This window comes from Pelmatolapia mariae, linkage group LG17 (assembly GCF_036321145.2).
Source record: "Pelmatolapia mariae isolate MD_Pm_ZW linkage group LG17, Pm_UMD_F_2, whole genome shotgun sequence".
Lineage (NCBI taxonomy): Eukaryota > Metazoa > Chordata > Actinopteri > Cichliformes > Cichlidae > Pelmatolapia > Pelmatolapia mariae.
This window is the reverse complement of record NC_086242.1, coordinates 36703543-36722092: the sequence shown is the minus strand read 5'-3', so window position 1 is coordinate 36722092 and position 18550 is coordinate 36703543. Positions and strand designations below refer to the sequence as shown.

General features: G+C 39.7%; 1 protein-coding gene across 9 annotated transcripts in view; it reads left to right on the top strand.

Moving 5' to 3' along the window:
• Positions 1 to 18550, top strand: part of nav3 (neuron navigator 3) — a 422744-nt gene that overhangs the window by 320500 nt on the left and 83694 nt on the right. For all 9 annotated transcript variants that reach the window (XM_063460845.1, XM_063460848.1, XM_063460842.1 and 6 more), the window contains 3 exons: positions 1286 to 1460; positions 9970 to 10038; positions 16197 to 16339. In XM_063460845.1, the coding sequence (XP_063316915.1) occupies positions 1286 to 1460; positions 9970 to 10038; positions 16197 to 16339 (387 nt within the window). The remainder of the gene's footprint in view (positions 1 to 1285; positions 1461 to 9969; positions 10039 to 16196; positions 16340 to 18550) is intronic.

Sequence of the window (18550 nt, the reverse complement as noted above, 5' to 3'; positions counted from 1 at the left end):
GTGTGCCAGCTCTCGCTGAGAGTTTGGTATGAAAAGTCCATTTCACAAACGGGTGCGTTAGCCAGTGATCAATTCTTTTTCCTCTTTGCCGACTGGAGCCTACTTCAGCACTATGTCTGTGTGTGTGTGTGTGTGTGTGTGTGTGTGTGTGTGTGTGTAAGTCTGTGAGGGAAGCATTTGTTTGAGTTTTGTCTGAGATTAACTCAAAAGTGTTCAGGGTAAGATTTACACTATAGACTTATTGATTAGAGGATTCTTTCTGTTGCCTCTTCAGCATATTTAAGCAGTTACTTTATCTGCAGCTCTGCTATTTGTTGAAGATCCAATATCCAAAACGTGAATTCTATTTTATTATTGTTGTATGTTACTCTTTTCTGCTGTGAGCTCATTTTGCAGCATGAATATGGTGATTCATACGTGGTGATCAGGGCCGCTGTTTTCTAGCTTGTTTCATTTTAGTTGTCATTCAGATAATAAAATCCAAACTGTTCATTCTTCCTTTTTATCTCACGCATTTGAATGGTTTTGCCTTTATCAGTACACAGAAATGTGTCACTTCTACTCTCACCCAGCAGCACATGCAGTCACTTCCTTATTTCATGGCGAGAGCAGAACTATAAACAAAGTAACTCTTTTATATTTTTGGCTGCTTGGCCAACAGACTTGTGCCAGTAATACATCAGAGTAGTAGTTCCCCTACTGGTCACCGCTCCTAAATTATCCAGCTGTGCGTAGCTCGGGTTAGAGATGCTTTATTTGGATCTGCAGTATAACAGCTGGACCTTCTTCTGAGCAGTGGCCTTAATCATTCCTGCTAAATACAGTTAAGTGACTGAAGTGCTTATTCTATAACTCTGTATATCTTTATGTAATCTAAACCAGTCAAAGCTGGTGTTTAATTGCTCTTTTTAAATACTTACGTTTGCTTCACAACAGCTGCTCTTGAGCTCTGTCCCTGAGTGTTTTTTTCTTCTTCCACAATCAGCATATACTCATTTTATAGTGCTTGAAAGTCAAAATACATGTTCTGGGAAAATGTTCTTTGGCTCATTACTTTCACTTGCAGAAAATACTTTAATTCCAAGAAAATGCATAGGTAGATTTAGAGGATACATGGATGCAGGCAGATCGCACACGTGTACTCTGCGTGTACGCTGGCCATGACTGAGACTGAGACTGAAGTCACATTTCTGTCCATAGAGAATTTGATTCTGTAGGCCGTATGATGGAGGAATTGTTAAATAACTAACATGGCAAACACTTACAATCCATTTTTACCTTCCAGAAATCAGGAATGGCAACTTAAAGAGCATCCTGGGTCTCTTCTTCATCCTGTCACGCTACAAACAGCAGCAACAGCAACAGCAGCAGTATTACCAGTCCCTGGTGGAGCTCAGCCAGCAGACCAGCAGCACCGCATCATCTGCCAGCAGCCACAAATCACAAGAGATGCAATCCAGGTATGTTACACTAAACATGGACACAGATTTTCATGCAGATCAGTCTTCCCTTTTGCTGCCTGCCTGTTTGGGATGCATGCTTGATGTTGCAATATTCATTGATTTATCACTTTCAGATGCTCAATTAGGTCCTGTTATAGTTTTTCTAAACAGAAAACTGAGGGATGTGACCTCCTCTCTGTGGTGCAGGAAATGAATAACAAGATACAAAGATGATGATTAAGGTTTTTGCTGCATCAGCTCCATATGTAAGACGAGGCAAGTTAGCTGACAGAAAGCAAAGAAGCTACATTAGTCAACTCAATTTGATTTATATACTGTAGAGCTTTTTAAAACAACACAAGCTGACCCAAAGTGCTTAATGAATTAATGAAGTCTTAGTCTCTGATCTCACTACAAAACACACACTCCTCACAGAGTTGAGAAACCAGACTTGGCACACAGGTACATCTCAGACCAGACTCAGGTTCTAATCTGACCATCCATTGAACAGAAATCTAATCTAAGCCTGTGAGCCTGTGTTTAACAAACACATGTGAGAGTATTATTGATCATTTTATGTGCCTGACAGAAAATAAATGCCAAACATTTGCTTTATAAGCACTTCAGTGCAAAAGCTGACAGCATCATTTAGTACTGCCATTAGCATCTGCCTAATAAGGTAGCTATAATAAGCTAGAAGATGTTGCAGAACTGTTTCATGGCTTTTCTTTTTTTTTTTTTCTTTCTTTTTTTTTTGTCTGTCCCATTTGGTTCTTTAGCCGTCAGAATTGTTGTCTGAAGACCAACAAGGATACCAAATGGATTTATTTTGCCAAATGGATCATCATGGCATTGCCGTATTGGTCCATTTGATCAACTTTTGTTGTTATTATTTATTTTATTTTCAGTAGTTACAGATGAGACAGACATGATTGGGGGATAGGAAAGGGAGAAAGAAAGAGAGGAAGGAAAAGAAAAACAGAAGGGAAGAGGGACAGTGAGAAAGGGCACTTGCAAAGACAAAGAGAAAAAAAAAAGAAAAAGAAAAATCTCCTGGATCACCTGTTGAGAGAAAAAGAATAGAAAACAAGCAAAAAAAACAAAACAAAGCAACATACTAAACACAACACCATCATGTTAATCTAGCTAAGTGTAAACAGCAATAAATACTAAATATTGAATGTTGTTGTGCAGCACAGACATGGCTTTTCATCAGGTGAGTACCCCAGAGGTGTTTAATATGACGATGCTTGTTGTATGTTTATTTAGAAATACAGTATAAGAAGACGTGGATTATACAGCAGAAGTGTTGGCCTACAGAGGGCTGAGCGCTGTAAAAGGCAGCAGAAGCAAAGAAGGCCTGTACTTGTGTGATGTAAATAGACACAGCAGCATTTAAAAGAAGGCCTGAGATGCCACACATGAGCAGCATTCCCCCCGGCCAGATCGAGTTACTACACAGCCACACGGTTTGGCTGTGATGTTTTCTATTAGTGTGTGTGATTGTAGAGAGAGGGTATATGCATTAAACAAGTGCAATAACAGCGTTAAGTCTCAGTATTTAAGGAGTGGGCATGTGAGTAAGATGATACTGTCGAGAGCTTTGACTTCACTGTGTTTGGTTGAGTTAGGAGATGGTGGCAGTGGGGTCAGTGTATCGTGTGTTAAGGGGGGTTATTAGGGGCACAGCTGCCTCCCATTCCCACCCTCTTTATTCACCCCCACAACAGGTGGTGAATGCTCTCGCTCTCTCTCTTTTGAACACACACACACACACAAAACAGTGAATTGTTGGAAGCACATTGCTGTGTCAACCTAGTTTCAGACTTGACGAATCAATACATACACACTTAATGAGCCATTACAGAAGCTGCACATTTCACCAATGTCTTTTTTTAGTTTAGAGCTCAAGAAAGAATTTGTTTCAACCAAAGAAGTGTCTCAGATGATTTCCATGTAGACCCTCACTGTCTCTCTTCTGCACTAATAAGTGAATAATGCCTCAATGTTGAAGGCCACAGTGGAGGTCAGTAGAGATACCACTTTTTTATGTCCGATGCCGATACCGATATCATAAATTTGGATATCTGCCGATACCGATATGAATCCGATATAGTGTATTTTTTAATCAATAAAACTGTTTTTTTTTTTTATATCTTGCTGCATTTTGTATAAGTTCATACTCAAGTTTAAAAAAAACCCACTAAAGCTATTCTGTTATACCTGTATGCAAAAAATACACTGCACCCAAAATATTTCATAGTTCAGCAATACTGATCAATCTAATAAACTTAAACCTACACCATCCTCCCTATTCTGGTATTTTAAAGAGTACTTAATGGAAATATTAAGCAACCTAACTAATAGGGTTGCCAACTCCCAGCAAAAAAAAATAGGGAACCACCCTCCGCCCTCGTGATGCTTAATCGACGTAATCAACTTTAATTTAATGCACGTGTAAAAAAAAAAAAAAAAGCACAGAAATCAATTATTTTTCCACAATAATTAAATAGATTCAACATCTTTCTTCAACAGAATTGCAGACTGCGCAGATGGTACCTTCCCAAAGGAAAAAATACTATTGCTTACTAGGGTATATTAGACTTAATAGTTACTATATACAGTAATGGACTTGTATACATTTTACATCAGATTAAAACTTTGGTTGTAAGATTCAGATAATTATTTATTAAAAGCTAGACATTTTAAATGAGAATAAGAAAGAAAAGTATGTCTTTGTGCCCCCCTTTTCCCTGTTAATGCCCTACCTGGCCCCCTGGCTAAACTTTGCTAGATCCGCCCCTGCACAGTTACCAGCCGTCAGCTACTTAGAAAAGGATCCTGGTGTAGAAAGTGATATTAAATAAATTCTAACAACAGCTTATCAAGCTTAAACGTGCTGCTGTTGTTCAGCCGCTGGTTTCCTCTTTCTGGCGCAAAGTGGGCGATAAACAAACAAGAGAGACGGAGTCGCGACAGAAAAGCCGATCAGCTGATCATTGATCAGTTTCATGATTGAAGTAGCAACAGGAGAGGGAGGGGGAGAGAGAAGAGGCAGTGGCTCCATATATCGGTTGTTAAGCTTAACGTGGGAATGCTTTACAAACATTCAGAGATGAACTTACACACTTGCTTTACTTCTCTCTGGGATAACTTTCTCGGAGATGAAATAGCGGTTTGGTAGCGAGGCTCCAAATGCTCAACCAGACCGCCGACAGGTCTCACACGCCATAGCCGCTCTATCACGTGACGCATACTGCTCCGACGTGCTAGGGTTATGAGCTGAGTTACGCCATGTCGCAAGTTTTGTGAAGTGCTTTTTTGATATTTAATGGATCGATTACATTTTTTATTTCTCTCCGATATCTGATGCAGTAATTTAGGTCAGTACCGGACCGATACGTAATATCGGATCGGTCCGTCTCTAGAGGTCAGAGGATCAGTCCATGTCTGTCTGTGAAAAAATAAGCTATTAAAATGTGACAACATCCATAGCTGATTGAAGACAGTCTGCAAAGGTCAGAAGGAAGGGTGGAAATGAAGGAACTGATTGAAAATGCTGCTTTCAAATCAGGGAAAATATTGTGTTAAGAACAGTCTAGAGATGCAACATAATTTGACCCGTCATCAATTGAAATCTCATGAGCTGGTGCTGGTTTGTAAAGCAGTGTTTTAAGAAGGTCCCACAGTTCTGAATTGTGTGTCTGAGTGTCAGTGTGTGAGTCAGAATGAGCCAGTCATGAACGCATGACTCAAACATCATAAACGGGTGATTTAATGTTCTCAACCAAATTCCCCGAGTATCACTTTCCATAATTTAATGTATGTCATTGGCAACACGCAGGATTTATTTCTCATATCGCAACAACATCATTGTTAGGGGTTTTGTTAACCGCAACGATAATCAGATAATTAGACTTGTGTTAAAGTAATATGCTGAGTTGAGTATCATAGCTTCATAGTTTCAGTACATGTACTACTGTATTTTAATAATACATTACACACATAAACAGGAACATTTCACTGTATATTAAAGAAACACAGACTCCATGAAGTTGAGTTAATTACCACCAGAGCACAGGGAGACATTTACTTTTCATATTATGTCTTGTCTAATTCAGATGATATTAAAGCATTGTAAGTTTCTTCTGTGTGAGGTTTCATGTCTGGCTGGTGCAGGCTCCACTTCCTTTTCACTCTCAAAACATGGAAATGTAATTAAATCTATTCATGGAAATCTACTTTAATTCTCATTTTCCGCAAGCTCCCGTAAGCTCCAGTCGACCCTGAAGATTTAACATGTCTGAATGGATTTTGTTTTAAAGTTTGCAAATGATCTCTTCCTCAGAGATACACACACATATATACACACTCACACACAGAGATTCATTTGGGCTGCTGCTCATCTGTAGTTGTGGTATGGGAGCTTTCTATAGACAGCACCTGCTGGCCTAGCTGGTGTCTCCAGGGCAGGGGATGAGATGAGTGTGACTCTGTATGTGTTTAAGGGGAACTCCCCATAGGACACAGCACGACAACCCGGAGCCACAGTCTTTCAGTCTTTCAGTGCTCTACAAGGCAGGGGGGCCCAGGCCTGGCAGGGCACAGCAAACCCTCCCTCTTTAATTCGCCATGTCCCGGGGCGACCACGTTGACCCACTGGTATGGCGCTCCTCGCGCCTGCCCACCGCTGTGTCTCGTGACAGGAAGAGCCGCTTACCATATGGGAGAGCAAGCAGCCTGGCCAAGATTGACTCATCTCATAGGTACAGTTGGATCTTGTAGAGTGTGTGTGTGTGGTAGCATCCAGGCACTGGACGATATTTGGAAATTACACAATGACATGAGGAGGATGGATTAGTCTCAGTGGCATCATGAACTGGTAAATGGTTCAGTTCTTCTTGTTTGTTGGTTTAGCCTTTTATATGACATGTTTTATGTTTAGCTTTTTATTATACGCTGTTAATACGGACACGATGTTTGCCAGTGAGAAATTGAAATGAAGTGTGTTCAAGTCATTAGTCTGTCAACAGCTTATTTAATGAATGGGATACTACACTGTAAAAACCCAGTTTTGTACTGTATGTATTTGAAGCTAATTATCCATGCTCCAGCTCCAATAGTGCTATGCGCCTGGTTGGAAATTTTGTTCTTGATTTTATAGCAGTATTTAATTTTCTACTGTGTCCTGCAGAATGTTCCAATCCAGTGGCAAAATATGCAGTTTTTATGTTATTCTGGACACGGCACCACATTTGGTCATGTGGCATAATGCCTCTGAAGATGTGGAATACTGATGAATTTGCTGTTTGCATCTCATCTTTTACTAAGAGGTGGTTGGTTTTCCTTTACCCATAAATGGGTAAAGGAATAAATGGCAGGTCAGAAATCATTTTTGCACATTGCTGGTGCTTTCAACCTCTTACTGAATGGTGTGTTACTTTATTGGTGCTGTGACATTCAAGTTCCTCAACTACTTGCAGCATGTTGCTTAGAAACTGCTGCCTAGCCAGCATTATTGTAAAGTAGATGTGGAGTTGATACATGCTGAATTAGGTATGTGGCTTTGTGTGAGATACCCAAGCTTGAAAGCTCTTTGTTGGAAATTCATCCCCTGATGTCAAGGTCAGATGACATCTTATTACCTGCTATCATCACAGTGATTCGAGCACACAGATGCCTCGCGTTTTGGCTCTGAAACCCATCAGTTTTAGTTTGTGTCTGGCCTCAGCGATGTGGCTACCAGGAAGCTGAAACTGAAATTAATAGCACAGCAATGGTATCCAATATGGCTTGCATATGCACTGCAGTGTCGCGGACTATTAAAGAGAGGCCACGTTGATATATGTTGTATACAATGAAAAGTGACAGACTGTAATCCCCCCACCTCTGTCGTCTTCACCACCCCTATTCCATCACCATTTCTTGATCCTGCCCTCATGTGTTCTGGTGTTTCTTTTTGACACACTGGAATGATCTTGAATGTTGTGGGTTGGATAAGCACCCCAGGCTGGAGACTATACCATTGCCTTCATGTTTCATTACATTTAATATAGTTGGAAGTGAGGGTAAGGATGGGTCTTGTAATGGAAAAAAAACACAACACTCTAGTTTTCTTTTACTGTCCATATACTGCTAGAACTATAGCCTGCTCCCGCATTATTTTTCCTTTTCGTTATACTCCTGCAGCTTCTGTTGCCTTTAGATATTACCTCATCCATGCCTTTTACAGCCCTTTACTCTGAGTATGAGTAAAAAGAGAGAAAGGACAGAGAGCAGAAGGACAAAAGGTTTTCTTAGAAAGAAATACAGTGCACAAATTTAGACTCCACCTTCTTTTCCCCCCAAAATGCTGATAAAGCACTTTAGCATGTGACAGGCTCCACTAAACTGTCACACCTTGGCTTTTTTTGTGCAGTAAAGACCTTTTAGAATATTTACAGGAACACTTACATGCTACTAGGAGATGACATTGTGGGTGTCTTGTTGCGAGTATTCACTGATGTATCATTTATTACATAGTTCATTATTAACATGATGCAAAGGTACTCGTCACTCTGCTCAGGAGCTTGTTAGAATAACAAGGTGTCGTGAAAACCTGCAAAGGCAATTAGAGATGTACTGCAGCTCTGCATTCATCACAGGTGGGTTAAAAAGGAATTTATTGTCTGGAGCAAGAGGTGTAAATGGAGAAAGATGAGAGAGAGAAATGGAACTTATAGTAAAGATGGACAGTTGAAAAGTTAATTAATAATTTTCCCACCACCGTAAAAGGGCCTAATCCTTCATAGTTTAACTTATGAACAAAATGATTGTGCTGCTCTCATTGAGTCTACAAAATGATGTATGTGTACTCAGCATATTTAATCAAATCACTGCAAAAAGGCCTAAACCAGCCTATTATTGTACTTCTACATTTTTAGGCCAAATTCTGTTAAAGTAGGAAACAGCTAAAGATTTTGCTGAACCCTAATCCTCATTTCTGTAGTATATAATTGTACTGCAGGTTTTGTAGTCATTTCTTCTTTAAACCAGTTTTTTCTTTTTTAATCAGCTTTTGGTGAGTGTCACCTGTGCCTGAAATATCATAATGTAAAACCTGTTAGCACTTTTTCATAATCAGTTTTATGCATAGCTGAGTGGTGCGAACTTACAGAAGATAGTTGCTGTGCCTCATTCAATGACCCAGTATAGGTAGTTTATTGTCCGTCTTGTCCACTTTCAGTCACCAGTGCCAAACTAGCAGCCCACAAACACAAAACAGAGAAGGAGTTGTTCTCATTTGTCAGAAAAGAAGGACCTCTAAACAGACTGCTGGTGTTTGCTGCTTCCTCTGTCCTTCAGCCGAAGCAGCTCTGCAAACTCTGAGTAGAGGACAGATTCAAGGTTTTACTACTGAACTTCATCTTGTTCTCATTCATCAAGACAATGATTGGAAAGCTCAGGTTTCCACCTGTGTTCAGCCTGTGAAAGGTAACGTTAGTTCAAAGGGTTTCTTCTGGGAACTAGCTTAAATTTGTCTAATATGTAGCAGTTAAATGTGTCTTCCTGACAAAGGGCTAGCAGCTGCTAGCAAAGCATTGATTTGGTTAGAATCCACAATTATTGTGGTCATTGTAAGTTTTGTCATTTTTGTTTGTTTTATTGTCATTAGCTAGTAACATGATTCTGCCATCACATATGCCTAATTGAACATTTGATGTTTATTTTTTATCTTTCATTTTTGTAATTTTATCTATTTTATATGCTTTTATTTAACATCATTTAATCATCAGATTATTGTTTAGTACACTAGTATGTTAACATCTTGGTAGCTAATGTTTCCATTGTTTTAAGTCTATTTTCTCACTAAAAAACAAACAAACAAAAAAACAAAATGTCCAGCTGACATAGGGCTAACATTTAAAAGCAGGTCAGATTACCATGGTAATTGAGAAGGACTTTACCAGATATACAAATGGTCAGTAAAAGCACATCTTTATTGAAAATACATTCTACAAGTTGCTTAATTACAAACATGTCAAACATGAATAGAGTTTCCTTCCTGTAACAGTCATTCCCACCTCTGCCAATGACTAACTGTGACTGGTGCTGTGAAAAATTGTTTGTGAAAGTTGTTGTTGTGTGTGTGTGTGTGTGTGTGTGTGTGTGTGTGTGTGTGTGTGTGTGTGTGTGTGTGTGTGTGTGTGTGTGTGTATGTCAACAGCCATATAAATGGATTAGGAGATGTTATTGGCCTAGTCATAAGTGTGTGGTAACAAACATGTGTGAGCCATCATGTGAAAAATCAAAGAAATGTGCACTGGCATGCTACAATATTTACCACATGCTTCTTCTCTTCTTTCCCTTGGTCCATCTCTCTCTCTCTCTCTCTCTCTCTCTCCCTCCTATGCTTACATCTGAATGGCTCTCCTCTCACACGTTATTACATTAAGACATGGATTAAGAAAATTCCAGCAAGTCACTGGTCTTGTTTCTTATCTGACTGTGTTAACAGTGTTGCCCATCTTCTCTGCTTTTTCCTCAGTCTCACAGCACGATATGCAAGTCCTCCAGGCCACAGTGGAATAGGTTCACCACAGAAGAAAAACACCAGGTAATTATGGAAAAATAGATCTTTAAATGTCTTTATTTTATTTGTTAAGCTAATTAATATGTGCAATTTAGTTTTTTTTCAGGGAGGGCTTTGAAGAGCTGCTCTCTCCACAGTCAGGTCAGAGGTCAACAGGCAGAACACCTAATAAGAATTTAGTGTTTTGTTCTTGGGTTCTCAGGATGTAGCTGCAGTAGCTTTATGGTAGTTTGAACGAATGTGTGACAGTGAAGAGCAGAATGTGATGTGCTAAATGTTCTTGTGCTTGTGCCATTATGTTCCCACATGAAATACAGACTCCTTAAACATTATGAGTCCATCATAAAAGGTGTGTACTCACTACATGGATGCAGTATTTCTGTAAAGATGCTTGCTAGGAATTTGTTTCTAAATAAATATGAGTAAAATTGGATGCTACCTCCTGTTGACAGTCTCACAATCTCAGTCTCAGTGAGATTACTGTTTAAGTGGAGGATTCAGTTATACCAGTACACAGAACCTTATGCTTCGGAGCAGAAGGTGCTTACCTCTGGGAGCCTGTGCTGCCTAAGAAATGTTTTTTGCGTATTGTGTCCCTTAGCACTTTTAAACATCTTGACAAAGATGCTGAATAAATAACTACAGTGTTGCAAAGAACTTTGATATAGCTGCTAGGCAGGGAACCTGTGTCCTGTGTGAGCTGGTAAACTTATAACAGCTCTAAACATGAGCATTAAGGGTGAGAAATTCATTCCCAGATATGGGCAGACCAGAACAACAAAGATAAAAGGGATTTTTCACATACATGTAAGACATACACTTTAAAATGTAGCCACACGTGCTGCATGTACACAGCCTCCTTCAGCTGTCTGATGCTTGCAGCATTTGTTCCAACTCAGAAGCAGTGGGAACCAGCACGTTGGCAAATAATTCCTCTCCAGCCACCACTGAGCAATGGCAAAAATGCTGCAGCCAGCAGTTCCAGCCCTATGGGTGATAATCTGCCCTCTCACATCACTGCTACTGCCGCTCTGCAGAAATAGCTCTTTAATTCCCCACAAACAGATGAAGATACACATACGCACGCGCACACAAACAAATCACTTATATTAGTGAGCGGTGACAGTGCAGGCACTCTTCTCTTGCCATCTGATTTCCATTCAAGGCTGATTACCACAGTTAATTACTTTCTTGCCTTCTGAGAAGTTATTTTTAATCACCACGAGTTGCCTCCTCTGTTATCCCCGAAGCAAGAAAGTTTTAGCAATTCTAAAATAGAAATAAATTGTTGTGTGTCTTTCATGCTGCACTGTGCTGAATGTGGTGAGGAATGTTTCCCTCGAGGTACTAGGAGCTTTAGTGTGCTTCTTACTACCTCAGACATTTTGCTTGTTAGCTAGCACTCAGGGACCTATCCAGTTTACACCTGGCCTTTTCACTTGACACGGTCACATTCAGGCTCTTTGTTTCCCTTTTGTCAGTGGTGGAAACTGTGCTAAATATTTTTGTATTTTGTATTTGTCAGCTAGACAGTGTTGAGCTCTTTGCTATAATCTGCCTTCTCTGATGTTGGAACAGTAAACGAAACATAAGCGCAGGTTATATTTTGGCTTTCTGTGCATAATAAGTGGTGTCAACAAATAGCTATTCATATGTTTCACATAATGAGTTGTGGATTTTTAATCTAGTTCCCTTTGATGTGGACATCTGACCTGAATTACAACAAAAGAGATTTACTTCCTGAATAAACTGCGCTAATACCTGACACTACCATGGCTAGGTGCTTTATTTTTTTGTGGATCACCACTCAGGACTTATGGATGCTAACTAACTTCTGTGTACTGTCAGACAACACAACACTTTATCTGTTTTATGTTTTGTGCCCTTAACTCCAGTTGTACATGGCATTTCCAAGGGGTCGGTTTTTGATTCTTTTTTGTTCTCTGTCCATTCTTATTTTTCCATTGGGTTCATGATCTGAAAATATAGCGATAATTTCCACTGTTATGAGGATTATGTACAGCTTTAAGTTCCATTGATGGGTAGGAATGTAAGTACAGTTTCAATTTCAGTAGAATCTGTGATGTTGAATGATGGTGACACTTTATTCAACTCAGAAATATTGCAAAAGTTAATTTATTTTATATCTCAAGTGGACCTTGAGTTGAGTTGCCTTTGTCTCATTGCGTTTGGACTGTTAAATTCTGTCTATAAGTCCATCTCCTGTTTGTTTGCTCAGCTCATGTTAGCACAGTCTTGACAATTGAGTTATTTGAGTTATTCTGCTTTCAATTGACATATCAGAGCAGCTGTACAACACACTGAAAGTTATAAAACCATCAACATGTTTTATTAGTTTAGCTGCCATGATTTCAAATAGAGTGTACATTAGATGTTTCATATTAAATGTCGGTACGGTGTGGCCTTCATCTTAGCAGCAGGGAGTGATGTTTGGCAGTTTGCTGGCCACCCGCCTACTTGCGGTATCTTTCTACCATTTTAATAAGCCTGATGTGGCATTGAGTGGCCATGTGGGGGCCAGATGTGTCAGAGCAGATGTCTTACCCTCTTGCAAATACAGGGTTATAACAGATGTTATAAGAACTAGGCATGAGATAAGGAAAGTGCTGTTTTGAATACACAGACTTAATGGCACAACATTGTGAAGGGCAGGGAACTCTCTTTGCTCTGCAACGATTTCACCCACCTCCCTACCTCACCTCAGATCTGTCCACTCTAAAACAAATTCCCTGTTGAGGAATTGCATCACATTTTCTCTCTTCCATTCCATTTTGCCGATGTATTATCAAACATGTATTTTGGAAGATGAAAGAATCTTATGATAAAAGGAACTACTTCTGATTACCATCTGAATTGCCTCAATCTCCATCTCATTTCCTACTGTTTATCTCTCATTTTCTCTTGTCGGGGTTTGCAGCTACAGCGTCTTCCTTTTCTGATGTGCACCCCTGTTTGTGTGCACTTTCATCCCCCCTCCCATTTCATATTTTTGTTCCTTTTAGATCTGTTCATTCTTTTGTCTTTGCCTATCAATCTCGTCTGTTCCTCTCTTGCAGACTGAATGTATTAAAGCAGATATATACTATTAACACTAGTCTGCCTTTGTATGCATCTGTGGGCCCAATGTTCTGCATTATGTGCATGCTACTATACATCTCCATCTGTTTTTGTTCTGTGAATGGCAGACTCAGCTCTGACCCGAGAACCACCTCCTGCTGCAGCTCACCGAGGCCTCTCGGGTAAAGCACCAGTGTTGCGCTCAGACCTGGATCAGCATCTCTTAACAGTCAGCTAGTCTGCTACAAATGAACAGTGGGATGCAAAATCATATAGTAATTCAAAGAAGGGAAGTGCGAGTAAGGGACACATTTGTTCCTCTTGATGAAGTTTTGTGCACAGGAGCATATTTTATTTTTGTCTGTGTAAAACCATCTTTTCATTGCTCAGCACTTGGGGCTGACATATTTGGCAGTTTTTGTTCTGACTTCCTGCTGCGCCTTGTTCCATTTTCTGAGGGAGACACCCAAGTTGCCTTGAATTTTTGTAGTTAGATCCAAATAATTTGCTTCTTGCTGCCATAATATAATTGCTGGATTTTAATATAGTGCTTTGTTTGTTCCTTGTTGCATCACAGACTGGAAGAGATACCTGGTTAGTAACTAACTTGCTTTGTTTACCTGAGCTACCTTCCCAGGAAAATAAAAAAGAGTCCTGCTCCAGTGATATTTAATGATGCACTGGAAGCAGTTTTTTCAGCAGCTATTTTTGGTGTTATTCTGTAATTCTGCTGCTCCCTGAAACAAGAAGGGTGACTTTTGCACATTTGAACTCCAGAATGACTGGATGAAAGTTATTACTGACAAAGAACTTTTAATAAGACCTTCATCCAGGAGATTTGGTTGATACGGTGAAGTTCTGCATCGATGCCATGGCATGTTTTCAGACATAAAGGAAATTGATCCTGTGCAGTGAAAAAAAAAGACTACCCAGACTAGGTGGGAGTCAGTCTTTTGCATAATATGTGAAAATATTTTAGATTTGTCAGGGATTCGCATGTTTTCCAGAGTTAAACTTGAAGTTCAGATGCAGACGAGTAAATAAATCCCCTAGATGAGATTTTCTGTCTTATAATTCCAAGATAAATTTGTGCATAAAACTTTCATAGCTGTTTCAGTCAGAATTAAAACGATAGCATCGTGTGCCACGAGATGGGACGCGTATTTTACCCGCTTAGTGTTTTGGACTGTCAGCGTGTGCTTGTCCTCAGTTGTTGCAGATTCACGCGTGTCAGGAGGGCAGTCAGCAGCTTTTAATTTGGCTCTGTTACTCACCCTCATTTTAAAGTCTTAGACTGATACTTTAGGGAAATAAAGGACTGAGAAAACTTTGTTGTTCCTTGATCAAACTCTACACGTATTGATTTGGTCACTGATTGGTTTTTGTTGGTGCTGAATTGCTTTGCAGTTAACTGATGCTCCGAACACTGAAATTCAGTGTTTAAAATCAAAATAATGTTTTTTCTCAACTAAAGCAGGACATATTGAGTGAGAGAGAACTGCACTTTGTGATTCCTAGATGAAGTGTATCATAGCTGGCCCATGTGGCAGAGAAATAGAAGAGTACCGAAAGCAGTGGCGGAAGAGATTTCTTAGTAGTCAGGAGGTTTGTTATCCATGCTAGATGTCAATCTGTCCTTTCATTTGTTTATTTTCATGAAAGCCTTAAACACAGAATGGAATATATGAAATACGTTTTTCCCCCAGAGGGCTTTTCACCACTGCACAATTCAGAGCCTAAAATACGTTTCCCTCCGACATCTCGGCTCCATCTGCGATACAGACAAGCGACATATTCAGCATAGCAAATCAATTATCTTTAAGGGACGTCACGGCAAAGTTCATGCAGAGACATCAAGTTGTTACAGTCCAGCGTTTTCTCTTTCTCTCTGAGAAGATCTTGACTTATACATTTTCTATTTCACCAGAAGTTGTTTTTTTCAAAGTTCCATAAATGTTTTTTAAGGTTTTGAGCTATCTTTGCCCTTTTTCAAACCTGCATTTTTATATTGTTTCAACATGAAAACAGTGTAAAGCATCTGTGGGAGAAACCAAGGCACCAAAAAAGGAAAAATCATGTTGAGTTACAGCAGAAATAGATCCAGGTTGTCAAAATCTTTGAACCAGCTGCTAAATGTGTTTTTGAAGAAACGTGCTAACAAACAGATGTATGAATGCATCTGGCACACCACATAAAAAATGCAGTATAACGTTACTGTACAACAGGTTTTTGATGAGATTCTTCTTTTTAACACACTTCTGGGAGTTGTGAAACTCCTCCAGCTGCAGCATGGCAAATCACCATTTGACACTGGCAGCTTTGACTGTGTCAACAGAAAGAAATGATGCAAAAGTGTGTTTCAAAAGTAGACTGACTGAAAACACCAACCCCCCTGGTAGATGTGACTGCAGTTCCTTTTTATGATCGTTTGAAGGGAAGGAAATATTTATATCACGCGTGGCTTTACAGTAGCTCTGATCAGCTCTGAGCTTTCAATCAGCCTGTCATGACACAGACTCTCAGCACACGTGCACCTGAACACACAGTTTTTCTTTTTCTTTTATCCTCCCTCCTTAGCCCAAGATGAAACAAAGACTTCTGATCTCTCTTCATCTCACACACTGACACATACTGAATCCAGGGCTGGTTATTTGTGAGAAAATATACCAATATTTGTAGATTTTTAAATCTCAAGGTGTATCTCATCTGTTATTGTGTCTAGTCGAGGCCTAACAGTTAAAGGTAACAGTGCATACTTTATAGGCGCTTTCAGTGTAAGTGATGGGACACCAAATCTCTGTGTGCTTTAGGTGAAGCTAATGTGAGATGTCATCAGTTAGTTAAGCCGAGCTTGAGCTTGATGTTCTGGAAGGGGTGGTCATTTTAGTACCTTGGTGTTATTCTGTAATTCTGCTGCTCCCTGAAACAAGAAGGGTGACTTTTGCACATTTGAACTCCAGAATGACTGGATGAAAGTTATTACTGACAAAGGACTGTTGATTTTAAAGTATCCCCTGTTATAAATAAACCACCTTTCCTTGACTTTTTTGGGTTGGAGTTAATGTGCAGCCATCTTACTTATCATTGTTCTGCCTCTCCTGCAGGTTACCAGGGCCCTCCAGAGTACCTGCTGCGGGCAGCGGGGCCTCCAGGAGCCCAGGCTCATCCAACCTCAACCGTCGGAGCCAGAGCTTCAACAGCATTGACAAGAGCAAGCCTCTTCAGTATGCCAGTGGCAACGATAGAGGTAAAGAGTGTGTTTACAACCCCACAAAACACATTTTTTTATTAATGTAAATGGAGTTTGACTATGGGGTCAGGGGTAGGCAACTCCAGGCCTCAAGGGCTGGTGTCCTGCAGGTTTTAGATGTGTCCTTGATCCAACACAGCTGATTCAAATTGCTAAATGACCTCCTCAACATGTCTTGAAGTTCACCAGAGGCCTGGTAACGAACTAATCATTTGATTCAGGTGTGTTGACCCAGGGTGAGATCTAAAACCTGCAGGACACTGGCTCTCGAGGCCTGGAGTTGCCTACTCCTGCAGTAGGTAGAGGCAGTGATTTTCCATTCCTCATCCCAACCACTTGATGGCACCACTCACACAAGTCAGACAGGCTGATGTCACTAGTCTTAACTGGTCTGCTGAATCATCCCCAGCTCTTCATTCCAACTGAGTTGGAATAGATGCCATTAAGTGGAGGTGGTGAAAATCTTCACAGCATGAATAGAGCTGTTTGAGAAATGAGCAGGGGGTGAATCCAGGAAACCGCTTTGTCAAGTACGATCAAGCTAATAAGAGTAATTGTGTTTTTGAGAAAAGGCCAAGAGTGAGTGTGTGGCATTTTATTTAACAGAAAAGTAATTACTGAAAAGTCCTTGTTGTGTTAATGGCCACATTCTGTTGTGAAGAGTAAATATATCCATTCGTAATGTGTTAATTACATAATTCTTTACTGTTGGCTCGTTCGATCACTTTATAATAGCTTTAAGATTTTGTCATGGCTCATTCATAAGAATTCTTATGAGTTATTGGCTAACACAATGCCAGTAATTAAAATATGTTCTCATGCCTCAGCATCATCATAATAATAACGCCACTCCTGAAGGTATATTAACAAACCTTTTACCTTGGCAAAAATGTTTTCTAACAAAAGACAGCCAGCATTTATTCTTAAAGCATTGCACAGTCATTGAGGAAAACAGACTGCACTTTAGTCTCTGGAAAGGATCAGTAGATGGTGATGTAGTGGAGGAGAGACACAGTGAGTGGCACCCAACAGAGATAGCAGTGAAATGCCTGCAGCAAACGCTTGCTGAATTTCTCTCTGTCTTCCTTTTCATCCTAAAAGCTCACATGTGCACTCACCCTTCCAGTTTCTGTCTGAAACTTCAGATTCTTCAGTGGGAGAGGGGGGTGAAAGATGACACACAGAAGGATGGAAAGATAGTATGTGATCAATCGTAACTGAAAATTGCTAAAAACGGGGAATAACAAGTTCTTGAGAAACTGACATTTCACATTAGTCTTAATGTGCTTTTAGTTATAATTGGGTTTAAATGTCAGGGGTTTTTTTTTTAGGTTTATTATGGTTATTAGTTACGTCACCGTTTCAAAGGTTTCAGTAACATTTTCCCCTTTTTTCCTGAAAATGATACGCAGGGCATTAAAGGGCAAATGTGTCTTTTTCCAGTGGAGTCTTGCCAAAAGACAAAGCCTCAGTTTGGAGAGATAAGCCGGTAAGACTGGTGCTTCACTGCAGGGGAGATGGAAAAGGTGTTTTGGTTTAAAATAAAATAGACTAACCAAAAAGTGGAGGGGGGTCAATTGTTGAGGAAATGCCAGCTATGCAGTCGGATCCTTCTGGCCAAAAACAGGTAGCAGAGAAATCAAAAGGCACATAAACAGATACAGGAAGTATCTGCCACAAGCTTTTTTCCCTCCTCTCTTACAGCTACTTACATTTGCCCCTGCCGTATAGGACATGTTCTCGTTTAATGTGAATCTTTTCATCTTTTCTAATTGTGACTGTGCAAATTCAGATTACTAATGGAAACAAGTACAAATATAGTATTCAGCTCTGAGCAGACAATGCCGTAATGTTCATCCCAACCTCTAACAATTTTTACAGATTTAATTTTCTTATTTATTTGATATTATTATGTATATTTTCTTTATTTTCATTTTAATAATGAAGCCAGGCCACTGCACAAATGAGTTTGAAAGTGTTTTAATATTATTTAAGAAAAACTTATCACATTTTTCTCCTTTTTTGCATAGTTTCCACCTGTTAGTACTACAGCTATTTATGATTATGGAGATTACACATAGCAGTTTTTTGTACATGATGTCGACTTGTCTGATCTATAAAAGGGCAGGGTTTAATTAAAACTAGCGTTCTACTTTGTTCCTATATTTTTTTTATCGGAGCCAATAAGCTCCAATGGCCAGGTCAATA